The 22,537-nt window shown below is 42.5% G+C and overlaps 2 protein-coding genes and 2 long non-coding RNA genes across 8 annotated transcripts in view; 2 read left to right on the top strand and 2 right to left on the bottom strand.

The window, feature by feature from the left end:
* naalad2 (N-acetylated alpha-linked acidic dipeptidase 2) overlaps nucleotides 1–22,537 on the top strand; it is a 29,946-nt gene that overhangs the window by 850 nt on the left and 6,559 nt on the right. The window lies entirely within an intron of this gene.
* Nucleotides 532–10,820, bottom strand: LOC125972198 (nuclear mitotic apparatus protein 1). Of its 4 annotated transcripts, none has more exons than XR_011087142.1 (24): nucleotides 10,664–10,820; nucleotides 10,263–10,324; nucleotides 10,104–10,192; nucleotides 9,926–9,996; nucleotides 9,547–9,635; nucleotides 9,205–9,279; nucleotides 9,005–9,098; nucleotides 8,756–8,915; nucleotides 8,380–8,519; nucleotides 8,132–8,243; nucleotides 7,937–8,054; nucleotides 7,663–7,803; nucleotides 6,861–6,974; nucleotides 4,447–4,704; nucleotides 4,157–4,366; nucleotides 3,560–3,747; nucleotides 3,296–3,433; nucleotides 3,091–3,196; nucleotides 2,614–2,812; nucleotides 2,404–2,540; nucleotides 1,839–2,132; nucleotides 1,054–1,342; nucleotides 781–930; nucleotides 532–690 (listed from the first exon to the last, which is right to left on the bottom strand). XR_011087142.1 is itself a non-coding variant. In XM_068651436.1 (23 exons), the coding sequence occupies exons 1-23, from the start codon at nucleotides 10,497–10,499 to the stop codon at nucleotides 925–927; spliced, it is 3,114 nt and encodes a 1,037-aa protein (XP_068507537.1). In that variant the 5' UTR covers nucleotides 10,500–10,633; the 3' UTR covers nucleotides 785–924. The 4 variants fall into 4 exon arrangements, 1 of the variants encoding a protein (XP_068507537.1); XR_011087141.1 differs by lacking the exon at nucleotides 10,664–10,820 and adding an exon at nucleotides 10,481–10,634; XM_068651436.1 differs by lacking the exons at nucleotides 532–690; nucleotides 10,664–10,820 and adding an exon at nucleotides 10,481–10,633 and having other exon boundaries at nucleotides 785–930; nucleotides 1,049–1,342.
* On the top strand, nucleotides 10,092–21,292 carry LOC125972294 (uncharacterized). 2 transcript variants are annotated; one of them, XR_011087146.1, is made up of 4 exons: nucleotides 10,092–10,214; nucleotides 15,463–15,587; nucleotides 18,686–18,812; nucleotides 21,119–21,264. It is a non-coding gene; the product is annotated as an uncharacterized lncRNA (long non-coding RNA). The 2 variants fall into 2 exon arrangements; XR_011087145.1 differs by lacking the exon at nucleotides 10,092–10,214 and having other exon boundaries at nucleotides 15,321–15,587; nucleotides 21,119–21,292.
* LOC125972331 (uncharacterized) lies at nucleotides 12,470–14,524 on the bottom strand. Its single transcript, XR_011087147.1, has 3 exons — nucleotides 13,223–14,524; nucleotides 12,719–13,037; nucleotides 12,470–12,592 (listed from the first exon to the last, which is right to left on the bottom strand). It is a non-coding gene; the product is annotated as an uncharacterized lncRNA (long non-coding RNA).

Raw genomic sequence — 22,537 nt, forward strand, 5'->3', positions numbered from 1 at the left:
CAACACGCAAACAGAGTAAGAAGATATAATTTTCATTTACACTCAGATGTATGTTTTTAATCAGTCCTCTGCAGATATGTAGACTGAACGATCAGCTCATGTAGAGCCTTTATAGACCCCCTGGGTTTACCTGGAAGACCATTCTGCAGGTATTACAAACCAACTGAACTGGCTGCCCTTCACGCTCATTCTCATTATTTTCTAATACATTCTGTATTTTGATGTTCTCTAACCCTGTTTTCCAGCCATGTGGTATTTTCTCCAAGCAGCTATAATAAATATGAAGGAGGGTCTTTCCCTGGGATCTACGACGCATTGTTTGACAATGAGCGCTCAACGAACCAAGACAAGGCTTGGAATGAAGTTAACGACAAATTAGCATAGCAGCATTTACAGTCCATGCTGCTGCCATGACACTTGAACCACCTGGATGATGCACACGAGATAAGATGAGCCAGAGACTTTGTCAAACGTAATGCACCTTGACTTAATAAAGGATTGGACTCACTGAAAATGTAATCAACGGATGCATTTGTAATGTTTAGACGATTTACATAAATAATTTTATTGTACAAGTAATACGACAATACACTAAAAACCATTACATGAAGGTAGTGGTAAAAAATGAAGTGCATAGAATAAAAATTCAACTGAACAAGTTTTTCGTCAATTCAACAACCCCCTCTGCACCTGTAGAATAATAATAAAAAAAAAGATTAGAATGCATAAAAAAACAGGTGCACAAAATGTAAATAGCACTATCATGTAAGAACCACTTACACCAAGTAACTTGATCACCAGTTTCTTGTGAGCCAAGCACCAGATGCCACAAACAAGTACAGGAAACTAAAAGCAGCAGGCAAATCATTTTCATTGATCATAGACCTTGACATTCTTCCAGGAAGATTTTTGTAATTGACGGACTCATTCCTGAAAAAAAGGATTAGGATTCACCATGAACACCAAAAACACTTCCAGGATTGGAATGTAAACGGTGAGCTAGATAAAATCACTAAGTAGGTAGGAATTTCTTTATCTGTGTTCTTGCCTTACGAGCGCTTTCCGTTAACCGTGGAGACTTGTCAAAAGTTTGAGACGTCTTCTTGTTTTCTTTGTAGACCACTTGGGGTGACTTGAAGCTTCCAACTCGGCCCGCCGCAGCACGAGAAGGGCCGGCCTGTTTATTTTCTTTGTGCGCGGTCTTCGCGGGAGATTTCTTGGAGGTTTTGCCTGGTGACTTGTGGGTGGACCTATGAAGTTTATTCAGGCCTCTTTTGAGGTAGTTGCTGCTGTTCTTAGGGGTGTTGTCGATGGTAAACATCATGGACTGCCTGCGGTCAACCTGAGACGATAAAAGGAGAAGTCTGATTAGCTGACCATTTCCTGTTTGAAACCTTTCTTTCACATTTTGAAATTTGTTTCACAAAGAAAGTGAGTAAATTCGTATGAGTAATTTCTGCTAGTGGAATTTACCGTAATTGTTGTTTTACAAAGGATTAATTTCTTATGACATAAGGAGTTTTTCAAACTCCCCGGGCTAAGGGCGGGGTGAAGGTTTGAGTTGGTGGATCCGCTGTTCATGTTCTTATTTTTAGGAGTGAGGGGATGGGGGAAGCAGGTGGCTTTCATTTTTTTCTGGCAAATAAATGTTTAAAAAGTAAAATAATGTATTATGGTTTAAAAACGAACGGGAAAAAATAAAGCAACTTAAAAAAATAAATTTTTCCTGGCAAATAAGTTTTAGGAAATAAAATAATTGATTATGGTTGAAAAGGAAAAAATAAAAGCATCTTAAATCCAAACAATCTTTGATTTGCCAATATGACAAACAGACCAACCTTGGGTGAAGTCTGAGTAACAGACAACGTGGACGCAGACCTCTTTGAGCATCTCGGGCTTTTTAGCTGAGATGAGCTGATCGATTTAGATGGTGGGTAGCCCGCCATCATGGCCAGAGGGTGAGAGCGGACGCTGGATGTGCTACTCAGGTGTGGCGCCGCAAGGGAGAGGCGATGGGAAGTGACCAATTCTTGCAGCTGGCCTGGCATGACAGATGCTCTACGAATGGTCTCTGTTGGGTCACCAGTGCGGACATCTTCGTCGGTGAACGTTAGCGCGGTCTTGAAGCCAGTCTATACGGAGAGAAGTATTCCAATTGGTAACAAACTGGCATTGCAACTTGGGTTATTTAAAATGTATTATTTTTATGCAAACTGGTTTCTAGAGTCCAAATTGTCGTAATGAAAGAAAATCCTCACAGTAATCAGAAAAGATGTTGAACTGATAAAAGTAATATAGAGGTAAAAACAATAAACTGGCAATTCAAATTTTTAGTAGAACATTTCTCTCAAATAACATAACCATAACGACTCCTAGTGTTACAAGAGTTGAGAATCTCCCAACCTCAAACTCGACAGGATAGCTGCTCTTGAGATGAGGAAGGCAGGCTTTGTTCCTGGCCTGGAGCTCAGCAATCCTCATCCAATCATCAGGCGCACCTTCTGGCTCGTTCACTGCCCCGACGCAAAACGTACTTGTGTCTGAACACATTAGAAGGACTTCAATTATTTTTTGGGTAAATTTCTGCTGTGGCGCTGCTCGGTTCAAACTTACTCTGTGAATGGCTCGTGCTCCGCTGATAACCAGGAAGACCGCTGAGCTGGTCGCTGACAGCTTCGGTCCTTTTCGCCGGCGTGTCGGAAAGCTCCATGAACGCAGTGCGTGCGCCACGGGCACCGGAGAGGTTGGGCTGCGATTGAGCTAAAGCCAGGCTGTAGAACGTCTCATCATGTTCAACGCCACCTGGAGTTTTCTGCAGAGGAGTTTACCATACAATGCTTCAAGAAGAAAGTTTTCACACCCTTGATAGGAGTAACATGCGGTTGAAGAAATATAAACAAAGTTCTTCAGGGGTCAAATATAAACAAAGTTCAGAATCATGTCAACAAGTTTCACTTACAAATTGTACTAAGTTCATTTTGTTTTTCCTTATTTAATCACTTCACTGGTTTCTTTTATATCAAACAAATTGTTTTAGGTTATTCACCTGACATGTTTCGGCGGTTTCTTCCGCCTTCATCAGTCACTTACCTTTGTCATGGTTATGTTTATAACCTGCGTTGTCCGCCGTCTTTTGACAGACGACGATGGATTTAAGCAGGGGAGATCCTTTCTTGTTTTGATTTCCGCAGTTGCTCTAGAAGAGAATATCGATACTGAGTTGTCTTTGTTTGTTTACATCATCACCAGGCAAGTAGCAAAAAATTGAAAATCTGTATTGGCTGCCGTTTAGTACCTGTGGACGTGTCTTGTATTTATTGGTGTAAAATAAAGACTTTCCAGTGACTCTGCCTTCAGACCACGACGTTTTGCCGCCAGTCTTTCAGAACTACGGACAAGTGGCGTGCTCGATTCACCAGGCGCCGAAAGCTTCCTGTCAAATTGAAGGACAAATCACACCAATTAAATTTAGCTTCATATAATTGCAGTCACAGATGATTTTGTCCAGTTTTTCCCTTTGATGAATTTTAGTTCACTTTATACATAGCAAAAATTGAACCTTGTGCTGTTCAGCGAGTCTTCAAGGGAGCTTTGGTCCAGAATGTCTGAGCTCATCATTCTCTCTGGCTCCACTTTGTGAACATTTGCGTGCAAGTCTGGAAGTTCCAGGTAACACAACTCCGATGTTTCTCCTTGACGGTCGGGGATTTGATTGTGTGCGTGCAGATTGAGGTCAGAAAAGGCCACCTTAGGACAAGCACAAGTGAGAAAAGGAGAACTTGTAACATGCTTCATTTTGTTTTGTTTACAGTAACGGCACTCATTTCAGAGCTCAGAGAGGTCACTGACAACTAAATGCACTCTGGTCACACACAGCTTTGTAATAGAGACACGGCCATGATAATGGTTTAATGAAGCCAAACTGGTTTTAGAAGTTATCAAATGGCGCAATGGCACTGACATCAATCCTGAAGTAGGTCAATGTGAAAATGAGAAATGAGACCGTCCCTGCAGCATCCCACATAACCTTAATGAGGACACTCTGCATTTGCACTAGCATTTGGGGAAAATAATCTAAAAGTGAGTTTTTACTTCCTTCACAGTATTGCAATTTTGATTTAAACTGCCATTTTCTCTCTTTAATATCAAAACGAACCTGTGCCTCCAAACGGGCCAGCTTGCTCAGCATGTCCTTTTCCTTGCTTTGAGCCTTTTCCAATTGCAGCTGGAGCAATTTGAGCTCCGTACCAGTGGCGTTCACTTCCCGCTCTTTTACTGCCAGGGTATGCTTCAGCTTGGCCACTTCTTCTTGGCTCTCCTGGAGAAGCTGCTTCTTGTCATTGTAATGACTCACAGCCTTTTCCATCTACGACATTTGATGTTTGCATTATAGTCGCCAAACAGAAAAGTACCAATGAATGCATGTCGACCCTAGTTCACACCTACCTGAGCTTTGTAGTGTTCCACAGCCTCTGTTTTCGCCACAAGTTGTTCCTGTAAATCCTTCTTGAGCCACTTGGGCTCCTGTTTTTTTTCCATTTCTTTTAAGAGCAGAGCTTTTTCCATCTTCAACGATTCAAGCTCTTCCTTGAGCGCTTGCTCCATTTTAAGTGAGGCCAAGTTCTCTCTTTCTGTGGCCTGCATGGTCTGAACGAGTCTCTCCTTCTCCAATATCAGCATAGCCACTTCTTTCTCCAGAGCTTTCTGTGTAACAATATGATCCATTGTTAGTCAACTGGGAACTGTTGAGGGAACGGGAAAGTTTTTAACGTGGACACTTCCGGTTACAGGGGTGACTGCATAAGTGTACCTGGAGACAGAAATGAAAGAAAAAAACGCAACAGAGGCTGATGCATTGCTAGCAAAACTGCAAGACCAACAGACTGGATTATTCTCACTGAATTGGTCAAATCAGATGGAAAACATTAAAACAGTTTTTGTTGTATTAGTGTGTTTCTATAAATGTGTTGTAATTCACAGTTTGAGGAAAAGTAAATGAAGTTCAAAATAAACTTTACTGATGAATGATTTGTTTTTACCTATACACCACAATTTCACATAGCTTAATATATCCCGGCAGGGGAGGGGATTAGGTGGCTCAAAAGCTGATAGCGGCTAGCTGGATGCTCGGGGACCAATTCAAGATGGGGGAACTGCGGCTCAACCCCCTTGAAGACACTGCCAGGACAATCAAGGGCACCTCCGACATCCATTTTTTTCATTGATTTTCATATTACCGTATTTGCCGGTGTATTGGTCGACCTTTTTCAATCCAAAATCGACCGAAAAAAAATCGACCTCGACTTATACACCGAGTCATAAAATTTAACTTCGTATTCATCGCTTCAAATGTGATGGTAACCAAGGCCGTTTCTCATGCATCTCATTGTGCGTTGCGCTTAGAAAATTTGAACCGGGCGGCGTGCGCGGCCCGCTGGAAGTCGAATGAGACGCCGCGATCTCCTCCACGGTGCTTATAAACAGCCGATCCGCTCGGCGGGGGCTATTTTCGGCCACTTGGCGCGTGCGCACGGCCTCCCGGATGTGCCGGGCGGGTGCGTGAGCTCGCCGGCCGCTGGAAGTCCAATGAGGCGCCGCGATCTCCTCCGCGGTGCTTATAAACAGCCGATCCGCTCGGCGGGGGCTATTTTCGGCCACTTGGCGCGTGCGCACGGCCTCCCGGATGTGCCGGGCGGGTGCGCGAGCTCGCCAGCCGCTGGAAGTCCAATGAGGCGCCGCGATCTCCTCCGCGGTGCTTATAAACAGCCGATCCGCTCGGCGGGGGCTATTTTCGGCCACTTGGCGCGTGCGCACGGCCTCCCGGATGTGCCGGGCGGGTGCGTGAGCTCGCCGGCCGCTGGAAGTCCAATGAGGCGCCGCGATCTCCTCCGCGGTGCTTATAAAGTGCCGATCCGCTCGGCTTGGAGCTATTTCCGGCCTCCCGTTGGTGCCGGGCAGCGTGCGCGAGCTCGCCGGCCGCTGGAAGTCGAATGAGGCGCCGCGATCTCCGCGGTGCTTATAAAGTGCCGATCCGCTCGGCTTGGAGCTATTTCCGGCCTCCCGTTGGTGCCGGGCGGCGTGCGCGAGCTCGCCGGCCGCGATCTCCTCCGCGGTGCTTATAAACAGCCGCATGCGCACGGCCTCCCGGAATTTGAACACATTTCGTCAATAAATTTCGCATATTGAATTTTGAAGTTTAATATAATGCAACAATTGAGCTCGACTTATACAAAGGATATATCATAAAATCGTAAATTTCCGTCCAATTTTAGGGGGTCGACTTATACACCGAGTCGACCTGTACACCGGCAAATACGGTATGTATTACTTGTGCACTCTCTGCATCCATTACAACCTGGTGATCCTGAAAGGGGGATCCTTCCATCTGTGGTCCCTTCTCAAGGTTTCTCATTTTCCCCTGGCAGGGTTTTTTTTGAGTTTTTCCTTGCCCTTTTGGGAGCTTATGATCAGGGGATGCTTTGAGAATAATTGCCAATTTTGGCTATGTGAAGCCCTTTGAGACTGTCTGTGATTTAGGGCTATACAAATAAACTTGACTTGACTTGACTTGATAAACAGAATAATAATATTTTTTAATTACTAGCACAAGCTATTTAAAAAAATAATTTAATGCATTTTAAAATGGAAGAAAATTGAGCAGGTTTAAGTTGTCGTTGGTGTGGCCCTCTGACACAACTCAGGTTTTTTATGTGGCCCCTTATAAAAATTAATTGCCCACCCCTGCTTTACGCGTACAATTTTACAATTCAGCACATCCCTCTGACATTTTAAAAAGATTCAAGCAAATAATTTTACAAAATAAACATAATGCACAAAACATTAATTTCATAATACTTTACCTCAATAACTGGCCCCATGTTTTCACCTACATCTTGCTTTGTGGCTGCTCTAATTTCTTCTTCCAAGCACGAAATCTTTCCCTGGAGTATCTGAATTTGTTCAGTCAGGAGCTCCTGTAATGAAAAAGGAATTGAGATAAAAATTGTACCACACAGATTAGATAAGGGCCTGCCCCATGGTGACCATCTGCACATGCCCCAACTGTGTGCCCAGGACGCTGCTCAAACGTTTGTCTGTTTTGTGAGGTTTTACCAATTCGCGACCACGGTCCATTGGGCGCCGTTGAACTTGACTGCCCTTACACCTCTTTGTAGACCTCGTGGAGGCTATTTTGTGTGTTTTGGGGTGTTCTACAGTATTGAGGGGAGCTGGTTCGCCGCTGTTACTTTTTTCTTTTGTCTTGTTGCTTTGCTTTGATGGCTTTTATCTTTTGGACTTACTGGCTTTCTTTGTGGCGTCGTTGTGTGGCAGCCTTATAGGAGCCTATTGAGTTGTGTGTCTTTTATATACCCGCTCTGTGGTATGAATGCTGCTGGGGCCTGAATTTCCCCACCCCCGGCCGGGATCAATAAAGTTTCAATCAATCAATCAGATAAAGACTTCAGGGCCAAGATACATAAAGTCAAAGTTTATGCAATTTTGATTGGGGCTGAAAGTTTTTTGGAAACCAATCTACCCGTAATTGCAAATTATTCACAAAATATTGTGATTGCAATTGGTTATGCGAACTGTAATGGGTTCTCACAAAAAGAATATCTTGGCATGTGCTATTCATAATATAAAAAAAAAAAACACCCCTACCTTTTGTGAAGTGGCTTGACTGAGTTCAGAGTTTAAGTAGTCCTCTTTGGCTCTCCACTTCTCTTGAAGAGATGCTTGCCTTTCTGTCAGCCTGACAACTTCAGCTCGACACATGGACAGCTGCGCATGCAATGCCCGCATCTGACGAAATGCATTCCAATGTGACCAATAGCCAAGGGTTATTTTATACATGGACATTTTACAAAATGACCACAAAAATGTAGTCAAGAAGAGAGTGCAGTGCCTCTCACGAGCTTTGAGCAAGTGCTCATACCTGTGAAGAGAGGACGCCGTTGTCCTCTTCAAGTTCATTCACTTTTCGCTCCATCAGCGAAAAGGAACATTGACCCTCTTTGTTTTCTTTTAAGAGCTCGTTGAGTCGCAGTTGTAACCTGAAAGAAACAAATGTGAGAATGGTGAATGACAGCCCATTTATGGGGGGGAATACAGAGAGGAGAGTTGGTTTTACGAGTTATTCTTCATCTCAAGTTCATTGATTTGTTCCCGGGTGCTGAGATCATTAGCTGTTTGTTCCCTTTTCATCTTGTCCAGATGATACTGCAGCTGGTTAATGAGAGATTCTAAAGAAAACGTAATGAGAAGGAAACAAAAACATTAAAGGCAAGGCATACAATATTAATAAATTGTGTGCAATTTTTATTTACTACATCATTTGTCAACCATCATAAATACAACACAAAAACATAAATTGAGTACCTCTTTGCACTATGAGGGAAATTTTTACAGCGAGCTCCTTCTCCAGTCCATCCCTATAATCTCGCTCTCTGATCATTTCCCGCTGAATCTTCCTCAACTGGAATTTGGGAGTGTTCATTATATCTTGAAGAGGAGATTTGCTGTGGAAATAAATATTCAAGCAAAATGAATAAATACTTAACAATGCTTTAAATCTAATTAACTCACATAGGTGTCAATGTCTTTTTTTTTTGGTACAGTTAAGTATTTGAGTCAAACTCATGAGATGTTTTGTAAACAACAAATGGCCAAGCTCCAAGCATCTTAAAAAGTTCAAAACATTGACCAAAAGTAGGACCAATGCCAGCAATATATAATTAACATTAGTCAATGATACCTGGAAGAAGATGATGCCACAGTGTGCATATTGACAAAGGCAATTTTCTTTGTGCGATGGAACACCGGGGAGTCTTCATCTGAGAGTGTCGAGGCTGTCGATAAACTGGAAGTAGAGGTGCTTGTCGTTCTAGCAAATATTTCAGGAGTCACGGGCAAATCTGAAGGATTAAGTCAAACATTTCAATGAGCATTCAAAAGCCTGAAAGCAAACACACGAGTCAAATGCAGGAATGGATACAAGACTCACATTGCCTTGCCAAGTAGGCATCAAGACCATGACTCAGATAAACTCTGCCCTCACTCTCCATCACATAAGAAACAGTAAGATTTGCAATCTCCCCCTGACAAGCAGGAATGGAAATATTGTCACAATGGCACAGAATGAAAAGAAAACATTAAAACAGCATCGTATTTTCAGTTTCAGCAAAAACAATTGTGCCCGCTTACCTCCACCTCACAGTCCAAGGTTTTAAGGGTGCACCGTTCACTCATCATGTCATGATAAACCAGTAACAACAGCACCTAAAAAGAGCAGGCCAGACATTTCCCATTACCTTGTGTACAAAACAATAGAAGCATGTCATTGTTCTTGACCACTATGTTCAGGAGACTGTTTATTCGAACACCTACTAAGAACAATGGAAGACAGCAATATTATTGTTGCAGAAGCACATTTTTAGTCTCTGACTGCCAACTAGTGAGTCATAACACAGGTGATAAAGGAGAAAGACAATACTGCTCTGCCACAATATAACTTATGTACATAGGATGCAAAACAGCTTTGTGTACCTTTGCTATTTCCAAAGTCAAGTTGATTCCATTATTTATGTTGTCCCAGGATAATGAACAACTTTGGGTTGCGCTGAATCTGCAAACCTCTGTCCAGCCACAAAACATTAAGTTGAAATATTGTTCTTCACGTATGCGATAAGACGTTGAAATATAGTGTTCTGTCAGAAGGTGCAACTGAAAAAGAAACTGAAGAATGAAACTGAACGTAGCTTTACGATGCTTTGCAATGGTGTCTTTTGTACACTAATGTTCAAGACTAAACATTTCGTTAAAGCAGTTAAACCCCGCACAAAGTGCATCATTGGAATGTACTGAATAGAACAATACGTATTGCGGGGGGGGAATACAAGCCCAGACATATATGTCATAAACTCACTCTCCACAAATTCTGCAATGAATTTAAAACGTTCTCTCGGTGATGTTATTGAACGAGGTTGTTCCTTTTTCCTGTGGTGGAAAAAAAGAAAGCAGGATAAAAGTAAGAAATAGGGAAAACAAGAGTAAACAACCGAGGCTGTCTTGAGTAAATGTCATTGTTAATGGACAGTCCTCACATTTTATAAACAACATGAAGCAGCAACTCTCCATTCTGTAACTCTTCGATGTTTTTTATCTCTCGGTGGGGCAACGTGAGATTACTTATCTGCAAATACAGCATGGACGAGGTAAGGTCAAAACTAAAATACTACAAGCCGTGGGTAGCGTTAACTTACCCAGCCAAGTAGAGCCTTAACGCCCAGATTCATGAGTGCCATTTTGATTGAGCCTTTCAACCCTGTTGGGAGGAAAATTCTATATTTACACGTGGTGTCTTGAAAGAAATCGCACGGGCATAAATCCACGACAGAAGTGTTAGCAATGATAAACGTAAAAATCTCCGTTCAACAGTACTGTACGTGCCGAAGAAATGCTGTAACAACAGCCGATTTACCGCAGGTTTGACTCAGCATAGACTAATTCTGACGACATGTACGGGTGTGAGGTCAACAGTTTTAAAACACGCAGATCAAGATTTAACCAACCAATCATTATTCGCATGGGCAAAACGTCTCAATATAAAGAACATTGATTGGATAGAAGGCCGGAAGTGAATGAATGTCGCGCTTGTTTTTACCTGTTGTGCTCGATTTGGTTCCCCGTGAGATTTTGTTCCCCCTGCCGCGGGAGCGCGCACGCCTTGTTTGGAAAGCGAAAAACCGATGCCGTACGGCGTCCTACGGCGTCAGCACTATGTTGTTTTCAATAAAAACATGAAGAATTCACGTTTGCGTCAGTAAATTTTAATTTTTATAAAGGATTATTCTCATTTGATGTCTTTAAATTCATCCGCGTTCTGCCATTGAAGTGGGGTGCATTCAAAGACCAGTCGTACAGACGGAACACTCACTCACTTACCAAAAAGCAACGATATAATTACGTGAGCTCTTTGCATAAACCTCGATGCAAAGAAACTCCTCCTTTTGGGTACCGTTACATGCTACAAGGAGTATATATTACAAATGATACTTTATTCTTAATTGTGATCATCATTCATCCATCCATTTTATTACTCAGGTATTTTCAAAGCAATTTAATATTGTTGCATTTATTAATTTGCTTTAAAATGACAGCGCAATATAATTAAAAGCTGACACTCTAGCAATGTCAAACGTGTTCATTTAAGAAAAAGCCACACACGTTTTGTGATCAAATCTTTCATAACGAGAATGATTTGAGTGAATTGATTTGAATGAATAATTGAAGAAATTTCAGTTCTGAAGGCTCCTTTTGTCCCAAGCAAAGTGAAAGGTGGTAGGATAAAAATTGGAACGCTATAAAAAATGTCAAGCCGTGAATATATGTGCCCCCCTCCCATTTTGAGAACGGTGAGTCCTGGACATCGACTGGCTTTTTTTCTGTCTTCCTGGGGGTCTGCTCAGGTAGTGTGGCAAATTTGAACAGGTTCCCTCATTCCTAACCCAAGTTACAGGGGGGGAACATATCCTCACGGGTGCCCCGTTAGGATATGTTCCCCCCCTTATTTTGAGAACGGTGAGTCCTAGACTCCAACTGTTTTTTTTCTGTCTTCCTGGGGGTCTGCTCAGGTAGTGTGGCAAATTTGAACAGGTTCCCTCATTCCTAGCCCAAGTTACAGGGGGGGAACATATCCTCACGGGTGAGGATATGTCCCCCCCCCCCTTATTTTGAGAACGGTGAGTCCTAGACTCCGACTGTTTTTTTTCTGTCTTCTTGGGGGTCTGCTCAGGTAGTGTGGCAAATTTGAACAGGTTCCCTCATTCCTAACCCAAGTTACAGGGGGGGAACATATCCTCACGGGTGCCCCGTTAGGATATGTTCCCCCCCTTATTTTGAGAACAGTGAGTCCTAGACTCCGACTGTTTTTTTTTCTGTCTTCCTGGGGGTCTGCTCAGGTAGTGTGGCAAATTTGAACAGGTTCCCTCATTCCTAGCCCAAGTTACAGGGGGGGAACATATCCTCACGGGTGCCCCGTGAGGATATGTCCCCCCCCCCCTTATTTTGAGAACGGTGAGTCCTAGACTCCGACTGTTTTTTTTCTGTCTTCTTGGGGGTCTGCTCAGGTAGTGTGGCAAATTTGAACAGGTTCCCTCATTCCTAGCCCAAGTTACAGGGGGGGAACATATCCTCACGGGTGCCCCGTGAGGATATGTTCCCCCCCCTTATTTTGAGAACGGTGAGTCCTAGACTCCAACTGTTTTTTTCTGATGATTTGTGCAGTGATACTGTTATTACTGCACTTTATCAATGTCTTTGGCCTTATTTTGGTCAAACAACTTTGTTTCTTTATCATATAGCATACATCAAAAATAATGACTTTGAACTTTATTAAGAAAAAAAAATGTATTTTAAATAATAAAATAAAAAAATTAAAAAATGTAATAAAAAAAAGTAAAATGGTCTTCAAGAAAGCTTCAAATATTTAGCATTTAATTTCTGTACATGCTGTACACAAAAAAGAGCCTTCAGTTGGAGGCTCCCCGACACATACAAGATGGAACCACCTGCAACACTCGTCACACTGAATCTGGTAAACAAAGAAAAAAGCAAGATCATACAATGCAGCACATTTACAATAATTTACAACGCATGTGTAATTCAATATATTTCTTAATCATCACATGCATTAGTTAACAAGACCTGACATAATTACCCATCTGTTGTCTGTGTCATGTGTAGCTTCCCCACAAACAAGTCAGATAAATCATCTGTGAAAACAAAGACAGAAGAATTGCTATCGTACTTCCCTGTGTAAAACTTAACTGAGTTGTATATAGCATTGATAGCACAGTCAGGACCATTCTTTGGGTGGCAATAACATCTCTTGGGTGCATATTACTTACCAGTCTCTAATAGAAGACCTTGGGTCAAAATAGAGAACATTATTTGGATTAACTGACCTGTATAGGCATGACCACTGTTGGGCTTTTTATTGATATGCCGGCTGCCTGACATTCGGTGCACTGGGACACCTGACAATGGCAAGTTTTGTGGAAAAGTAGTCATTGTTAATAAATGCATGCAAAAAGAAGGGGAAGATCTTAGATAATCATTTTGAATTGTTTGCAAAAGATACAAAGGAATAGTTTCATTCATTATGTTTGCAGGCTTAAAAAAATGAACAAATAAGTATACTCTTTTTGTATTGTTTACATACCCACTCATTAATGTCAACAGACATCGCTGGCCAGTAATATCTCAGAGAGATGCTGTGTCTTGTTTTATTTTGCCCGCCGTGTGCCCCTGCCGGGCTGGCATGAAAACTCTTAAAAATTTCATTTGCCTCTTCAGCACCACAGACAACCTTCACTTGGACTGCCTGGCCTGTGCCTTTTTGGCGGCAATAATACAGCTCCCCTCCTGAGTCGAAGTAAAAATAAAACGTTGAATTAGCACCATACTTGTGGTAATTCATGAAGTACTCACTCAATACACCTAATTGCAAATTTGCTACTTGGACAAAAAAAAAAAAAAACAGTTTCATAATATATCAAATGTTCACTCAATGGGTCTACAACCAAATATGTTACTTTAGTTTGATAATTTATCAAATATTTACTCAATAGATCTACAAATAGTTACTTGAAAAAAACATTAGCTTGAGTTGCACTCAACAAATTCAACAATTTCCTTCATAGTGAGGTGTGTTATATGTGTTATATTTTATCAAGTCAATTATTTGTGTTATAGAGTAATTACTCTAAAACTTAAGTTTCTGACGTTAGTGTAGAAATTAGCAGGTTCTGCAATGTGAATTTTTTGGTGCGTCTCTGGATCTAATTTGCTTGATTTATGTACGTTGTGTATCTTACTCTCAACGTCGTAAAAAGAAGCTTTTCTTCTCAATACGTACTTCTCCTTCTTCGTAATACCATTTGGGTATTCACGTTTTGTTTTGTAGGCAATAATTTGTTGGTAAATAGTTGGGTTCATCGTGCGGCAGCGTATTGTTGTCAGAAAACAAATGGCGAAATGACGTGAAGTGCGCACTTACAAAGTGGGGTAAAATGGGTGCTTCGGTGACAAGTTTGAATTCAAGACAATGTTTTACCAACAAAGAAAAGAAAACATTATTATCTATTTGTTTATTTATGGGCGGCTCGGTGGCGCACTGGGTAGCACGTCCGCCTCACAGTTAGGAGGGTGCGGGTTCGATTCCACCTCCGGCCCTCCCTGTGTGGAGTTTGCATGTTCTCCCCGGGCCCGCGTGGGTTTTCTCCGGGCACTCCGGTTTCCTCCCACATTCCAAAAACATGCTTGGTAGGCCGATTGAAGACTCCAAATTGTCCCTAGGTGTGAGTGTGAGTGCGATTGGTTGTCTGTCTCTGTGTGCCCTGCGATTGGCTGGCAACCAGTTCAGGGTGTCCCCCGCCTACTGCCCGATGACGGCTGGGATAGGCTCCAGCACGCCCGAGACCCCCGTGGGGATTAAGCGGTTCAGAAAATGGATGGATGGATGAATGTTTATTTATTTAGGCGGCTCGTTGGCGCACTGGGTAGCACGTCTGCCTCACAGTCAGGAGTGTGCGGGTTCGATTCCACCTCCGGCCCTCCCTGTGTGGAGTTTGCATGTTCTCCCCGGGCCTGCGTGGGTTTTCTCTGGGCACTCCGGTTTCCTCCCACGTCCCAAAAACATGCTTCGTAGGCCGATTGAGCACTCCATATTGTCCCTAGGTGTGGGTGCGAGTGCGAATGGTTGTTTGTCTCTGTGTGCCCTGCGATTGGCTGGGAACCGGTTCAGGGTGCCCTCCGCCTACTGCCCGATGACGGCTGGGATAGGCTCCAGCACGCCCGCGACCCCTGTGGGGATAAAGCGGTACAGAAAATCGATGGATGGATGGAAAAATACGACTATCAACATGTAATGATTGTTTTGATTTTACATGCCATTATTTCAGAGTATGTCCATCCATCCATCCATCCATTTTCTGAACCGCTTAGTCCCCACGGGGGCCGCGGGCGTGCTGGAGCCTATCCCAGCCGTCATCGGGCAGTAGGCGGGGGACACCCTGAACTGGTTGCCAGCCAATCGCAGGGCACACAGAGACAGACAACCAATCGCACTCACACTCACACCTAGGGACAATTTGGAGTCTTCAATTGGCCTACCAAGCATGTTTTTGGAATGTGGGAGGAAACCGGAGTGCCCGGAGAAAACCCACGCGGGCCCGGGGAGAACGCCGGAGGTGGAATCGAACCCGCACCCTCCTAACTGTGAGGCGGACGTGCTACCCAGTGCGCCACCGAGCCGCCTTCAGAGTATGTATGGTTTGTTTAATCTTTTATGCAAAAAAAAAAGTATTTTGCCCGCTGACATGATTTTGAGTCAAACTAGGCTTTTCCATCTGTAAATCAGATTATAATATGACCGACATTTGACTGCTGTTGCATTTGAAGGGCCTATGTGATGCCATGAGGCCTATTGATGGCGCTACGTTGTTGGACTTCCTAATGAAAACAAACTTTACTGGAGTATCTGGGGAGGGAATCCTTTTTGATGAGAATGGAGATTCACCTGGCAGGTATGTATCAAAGTGAAATTATTGGTAACTTTGGTGCCTGTTATTTTGCAAAAGCAAACTACAATTGGTCTCTAAGCAGAACATACGAGTTTGATTATGACGGTAATTTTGTCTTTAGGTATGAAATCATGAATTTCAAGAAGATGGGGAAGGACTACTATGATTACATTAATGTGGGCAGTTGGGACAACCGTGGCTTGAAAATAGATGATGACGAAATCTGGTCAAGCAAAGACGTTGTCATCAAGTCAGTTTGTAGTGAACCCTGTGACAAAGGGCAGATTAAAGTAAGGGACTGAGTAGTAATCAATAAAGGCTCTGTTTGGTAAAAAAAAAAAAAAAAAAGAATGTCTGCCTTGTTTGTTGACATAAAGTGACACAGTAACAGTAGTCAAGTTTCAAGTCAAGTCAAGTTTATTTGTATAGCCCTAAATCACAAACAGTCTCAAAGGGCTTCACATAGCCAAAATTGACAATTATTCTCAAAGCATCCCCTGATCATAAGCTCCCAAAAGGGCAAGGAAAAACTCAAAAAACCCCTACCAGGGGAAAATGAGAAACCTTGAGAAGGGACCACAGATGGAAGGATCCCCCTTTCAGGATCACCAGGTTATAATGGATGCAGAGAGTACACAAGTAATACATAATATGAAAATCAATGAAAAAAAAATGGATGTCGGAGGTGTCCTCGATTGTCCTGGCAGTGTCCTCAAGGGGGCCGAGCCGCAGCTCCCCCATCCCGAACTGGTCCCCGAGAATCCAGCCAGCCGCTATCCGCTTTTGAGCCACCTAACCCCCTCCCCAGCCGGGGAGGAGGTGGGCAGAGAGAACAGAACAAACTCCGGCCAAATCGGCCATCACAAGTTAGTTAAAGGCCATCTCATAGAAATGTGTCTTTAAACGTGTCTTAAATGTTTCTACTGAGGTAGTAGTTCTAATATCCATTGGTAGGGCATTCCAAAGCTCTGGAGCCCGAATAGAGAATGCTCTAGACCCTGCAGACATTTTCTTGGCCCTCGGTATAACTAAAAGACTAGCGTTTTGCGAACGAAGGTTACGAGACGGAACATAAGGAACGACTAGGTCGACGAGATATGAAGGCGCTAAGCCATGCAGTGCTTTATAGGTTAGTAGAAGAACCTTGAAGTCACATCTTAAATGGACCGGGAGCCAATGTAATTCGGCTAATATTGGGGTAATGTGATCAAATTTTCTTGACCGTGAGAGCAGCCTCGCAGCGGCATTTTGCACTAACTGTAGACTTTTAATACTGGATTTAGGAAGACCAGAGAATAATACATTACAGTAGTCCAGGCGCGACGTGACGAACGCATGTATAATAGTTTCCGCATCCCCAGTCGAGAGGATAGGACGAATCTTAGCAATATTACGAAGGTGAAAAAACGCAATCCTGGTTATATTCTTAATGTGTTTTTGAAAGGAGAGCGTTTGGTCAAATATTACCCCGAGATTAGTTACCGTATCACTCTGAGTGATAGTACGGTTATCTATAGTTATAGTGGTTTCCTTAAATAAATGTTGATAACGAGTAGGACCAATTATCAACATCTCAGTTTTATCCGGGTTAAGACGAAGGAAGTTGAGAGACATCCATTGTTTAATCTCCGCAAGGCACGCCTCGAGATTACAGCAGTCCTGTGGATCTGTCATCGATAACGGCATATATAATTGGGTGTCATCCGCGTAGCATTGAAAACTAATATTATATTTACGTATTATGCCCCCAAGCGGAATCATATAAATATTAAATAAAATCGGTCCGAGTACCGATCCCTGTGGGACACCACAAGTAACATTATAAAGCTCAGAGGACGTATTACCATGGACCACTCGGTGCGTCCTGCCTGATAGATAGGAATTGAACCAGCTTAGTGCTGACCCTGAGATACCAACACAACTTTTAAGACGCCCTAATAAAATATCGAAGTCTACAGTGTCAAAGGCAGCACTAAGATCAAGTAGTAACAATACAGACGACGTATTTGAATCCATAGCTATGAGGAGATCATTAGTCACTTTAGCAAGTGCTGTCTCTGTAGAATGATTGGCTCTAAAACCAGACTGAAAAGAGTCATATCGATTATTATCGACCATGTAATCAATAAGCTGCTGTGCTACTACTTTTTCGAGAAGTTTTGCTATGAATGGGAGGTTTGAAACTGGCCTATAATTACTGAGACAGTCCGGGTCAAGATTTGCTCGCTTAAGTAGTGGTTTAATAATAGCGGTTTTAAAGGCCATTGGCACTATCCCAGAGGAAACAGACAGATTGATTATATTTAAGATGGACGGTCCTAAAATTGGAAATAATTCTTTAAGTAGTTTGGCTGGAAGCGGGTCGAGTAAACATGTTGTTTGTTTAGCCGTACTAACCAATTTTGTAAGCATTTCAAGGGACACGCTTTTAAAATTTGAGAGGGTTATTGCATGATCCCCAGCGCTAGTAACCGGCGGAGCGATTGGCATGGTATTCTTGATCTCGTCCCTAATGGACTCAATCTTTTGAGCAAAAAATTTCATAAACTCGTCAGCTGAGTGGAAGGAGCTATCGGGGGTCGGCTGGCGCAGAGTTAGCTTTGCCACTGTATCAAATAAGTATTTAGGATTATTTTTATTAAGATTAATGACTTGCGAAAAATAACGAGTTTTTGCTGAAATAAGCGCATCTTTATATTTCAGCAGGCTGTCCTTCCATGCCTGATGGAAAACCTCAAGTTTGGTTAAACGCCATCTGCGCTCATGCTTTCTACATAATTGTTTAAACGTACGTGTTTCATCTGTGAACCACGGAGTTGGCCATCTACGGCGAGTTTTCAGACGTAGCGGTGCCACAGAGTCGATGGCTTTTAATAATGTCGCATTGAATTCATTTGTAAGATTATCGATAGAGCCACTGTACGCGGGAAACATGGCGGTTGCCGGCGACAGTAACTCAGATAGCGCAGTTGCAGTCATGGAGTTAAAATTAAGGCTGCTATAATTCTGATTGCTCTCTTGTCTTTGACAAGGAACTAAAATTTCAAATTTTATTAAAAAATGATCAGACAGATCAGTAGCGTATTTGACTTCTTTTCAAGGTGATCCGTAAAGGTGAAGTGAGCTGTTGTTGGACGTGTACCCCCTGTAAAGAAAACGAGTTTGTGTTTGATGAGTACACCTGCCGAGCTTGTGATCTGGGCTCCTGGCCCACTCATGACCTCACAGGTTAGTCTCCCTGTTTGGGTGTCTGTATTATTATTATTATTTTTATTTCTTCATGTTTCAGATGTAACACATAAACAGTGCTCCCTGTTAGAGATTTGCTCACTCCAACTTATTTTGCAAGAACCACACGGGAGACAAGTAAGTCCTTTTGGACACCTGCAGGTGGAGAGTCCATTCGTCGCTGTGCGTGCAGCGATTTTCGAATAGAGCTCTGAACTCTCCTTCCTGCAAGAGGATATTTGTTAAGAGAAACAGAGTGGGGGTTGAGAGTTGACAGGTTTGGTGAACCCCCGGCCTCTGGTAAGATCAGAGCAGGGGGTGTTTTACGATGTTGTGGGAAACAGAACAACTTTGATTGCTTCCTCTGCAGCTGGTCAATCAAGCAGAGGAAGCAACCACTTCATTTTACTGTGTTGTGAGAGCAAGACAAGATTGGTTAATCATTATAGTCTACATTCCAACATAATCCTATGATAAAGATAACCTGGAAAACCCTAACACTCCCTATAATGAACATTTTATTGCAGGTGCAGTGAGCCATGATTGATTCCTATTATTGTATATTCGCCACCCTCCACTGCCACCCGGTTCTTTTTAATTTGCGATCACTAGTGTTTTAATTATTCTCCATTAAGAGCGGCTTTCAATGCAAACATATTTCTGCTGCTGTGAAAATGTATTTCTACTCTACCGCTTTCCAAGCGAACGAATGAATATTGCTTTGTTATTCTTTCAGTAGCTCATTATGCTGCCTGCCATGCAATGATTAAAACGTGAATAGAATCCTGCTGAAAATTCAAATCGAGCCTCAATGGCAGCGACGGAAGCCTCCTCACTTAGTGGAGCAGGCATATTTCATGGAATAAAAGATAAACACAAAGGGTCGTGTCATCGGGGCTTTTTGTTCCTCCATTGTGAAACAGTATACACTCACTGGTCTCATGTGGTTGTTGTGCAAATGTCTTGAACTGCCCTGCATATCATTACTGTAATATTTAAGTTACTTTATTTAGCCATATTACAAGCAATAAGTGTGCCTCCCAAGTCATTAAAATCCAATATTGCTCCGCTGTTTTTGTTGTTTTTGTTTTTTTACATACGGTAAACAGGACAAAACAACAGCAGGACATCTTTGTAGTTTGAAGTTTGCATGAAAGTGACTTCAACTTAAAAATGGAGCAGAGAATGGGAGAGAAGCAGATGAATGGCGTCTTAAGAGAAACGTTAGGTGGGGAAAGTCAAATAAGCAAAAAGAGAGGATTAGGTTGGGGCTTTGAGGATTTCTGGTCAGTAAAGTTCCAGTTCCAGAGTCCCAAAGTTTGGATGCATTTGAAGTCTTAAATTGTATGCAATATTGACATATCCTTCGAAACCCTTCCTAGACAAGGCTTCAAATGCTATTTTATGTGTGTGGTTCAAGCCTGGAAAAGAGATTATTTTAGTTGATGTGGTTCACTGAAAGTCACCAGTGTGTGTATTTAATGAGGAGGAGGAGGAGTGTGCAGATTAGCAAACTATGACAACCATGCACAGCCAGCACAAGTGACTGAAAATATGATCAAGTAATATGAAAGCACAAAGACAGACAGACTGACTGACGCATGTAGCTGTTGCTACACTACTGCAGCTCCAAACTTGATAGTTATATAATTTCATCAACCATGCAGAATGGCCATAATTACAGCTGTCCCTTTTAATTAATCATCCTTTTTGGCCTGGCACTGCTGATAATTAAACTCAAGTGATGAGAGAGTTTGGAAAGTGTTAGAGTGGTGCTCACTCCAACTTATTTTGCAAGAACCACACGGGAGACAGTATGCCCTTTAAACACTTGCAAGTGGAGAATTTGCTCGTTACTGTAGGTACAGCAGTGTTCGAACAAACTCTGCCTTTGGTCTCTGGCAAGAGCATATTTATTGAGAACAGGTAGGGTGGGGGTGACATTGGACATGTTTGGTGGTCACCCCAGCAACTGGTTAATCAGTGCGGAGGGTCCCAGATCATTGTTTTACAAGGTCGTGGAAACAGAAAGTAGTGGAGCATTTTAGATGACTACCTAAGCAAGAATGTTTCCACACCATTTGGAAAGTTTCAACAACTGAATGGTTAAACGTTTCAGAGTCAAGGAAAGGTAAAAGGTTTAAACAAAGTTAATAATTCTAGTCTACATTCCAACATAATCATACGATCAAGATAATCAAGATAATCTGTAAACCCTAACAGAAAGTGCAAGAAATAAAGATTTATATAACACAATGGACATTTTGGAAATATTTTTAGAATTTCTGTTGTCTGTCTTCAACCAGGATGTGATCCAATCCCAGTGGAATACCTCCGATGGGGAGACCCCGAACCCATCGCTGCTATGGTTTTTGCTTGCCTTGGGCTCATGGCCACGTTCTTTGTCACTGCCGTCTTCATTAGGTAATACACACCTCTGACTATATTTTCTGTACATCTGAATATCTGTGAATGGTAAAGCATTGTATTTAGTGGAATTGCCTGTTTTAGGTTCAGGGATACTCCTGTGGTGAAATCCTCCAGCAGGGAGCTTTGCTATATAATACTGGCGGGTATCTGCCTGGGGTACTTGTGTACCTTCAGCCTCATCGCCAAACCGCATGTCATCCATTGCTACCTCCAACGCCTGGGAATTGGTACAGAAAATGGTACAGAAAATGGATGGATCTTTTCATCATCAATTTTCACGTTTGCATGAATCTCAAGTACCACCAAATTCTCCAAAAGTTACTCTCGGCTCCAATGCTTTGTTATTTTTAAATGACTGATGAAAGCAAAGACTATTAGCACTGTCTGAAATTCATTATCTACATTTCAGATACATAGTCAGAAGAACCAAGCAAAGGTTTGCAGCCTTTAAAGACCAACGTAAACTGCGGGGGCAGAGTGACAGGGGGAACTGACAGACTAACAGAAAGTAACAGAGACAAAGACCAAGAGAGTAGACAAGAGAATACACGACATTTTCATTTTTATTTTATTACATAGATTGTGAGTAGACACAGGAGGGGAGGGGCGAGTACACAAAGACGCGAACAGAAACCATGACAACATAGACACATAAGGGAACGACCAGAGACGGACGAGTCGTGACAGTAACACTGCATCAAGTTTTTAATGCAGATCGAGCTCCTATTACACTCATGTATGCATAGTTGGGTCCACATCTTTAATATTCTTAGTCACCATGCAGTCCGTGAACTTATTGTGTTTGTACCTGAGTGCACCTCCACATGTTCGGCTTGACTTTTTTTGGCTTCATCGTCGAAAAAAAATCCACATTTGAAAATAGCCGTTTACAATAATAAGACAGCGTCAGATGCAAATTTTTCACTCACCCAAACCCTAACCCAGAACTGGGCCACCAGTTGAGAATCAATATTGTATCAATTTCACTGCCTATTGTGATGGCAAATCATCTCAATACTGATACATGATATGTACTACTTGAGAGTGAGAAAGGGATGGACAGAAAACGCCGACCATCATTAGTGTCACTCCTTGATGGCCACAAGAGGACGCCGTCCACCCGCTCAAGTCAATATTCTACAAGTACGAGTGCAGTGGTTCTCAAAAGGGGGTCAAAAATACTTGTGTTCCTGGGGGTATTTGATGAAGCCCCGGGTGGTACTTAGGGTTTTAAACATATTTAAAAAGTGCTTCAATCAATGCTTGATCACAGTAGTTGGCTCCAACAATGACCA

This window comes from Syngnathus scovelli, chromosome 7 (assembly GCF_024217435.2).
Source record: "Syngnathus scovelli strain Florida chromosome 7, RoL_Ssco_1.2, whole genome shotgun sequence".
Taxonomy (NCBI): Eukaryota; Metazoa; Chordata; class Actinopteri; order Syngnathiformes; family Syngnathidae; genus Syngnathus; species Syngnathus scovelli.

Coding starts and splice junctions, on each gene's coding strand:
- LOC125972198 (XM_068651436.1), bottom strand. Junction 9,997..10,103: donor CTTCATGTTGTTTATAAAAT/GTGAGGACTGTC, acceptor TTTCCACCACAG/GAAAAAGGAACAACCTCGTT. Junction 7,804..7,936: donor ACGGCGTCCTCTCTTCACAG/GTATGAGCACTT, acceptor GCATTTCGTCAG/ATGCGGGCATTGCATGCGCA.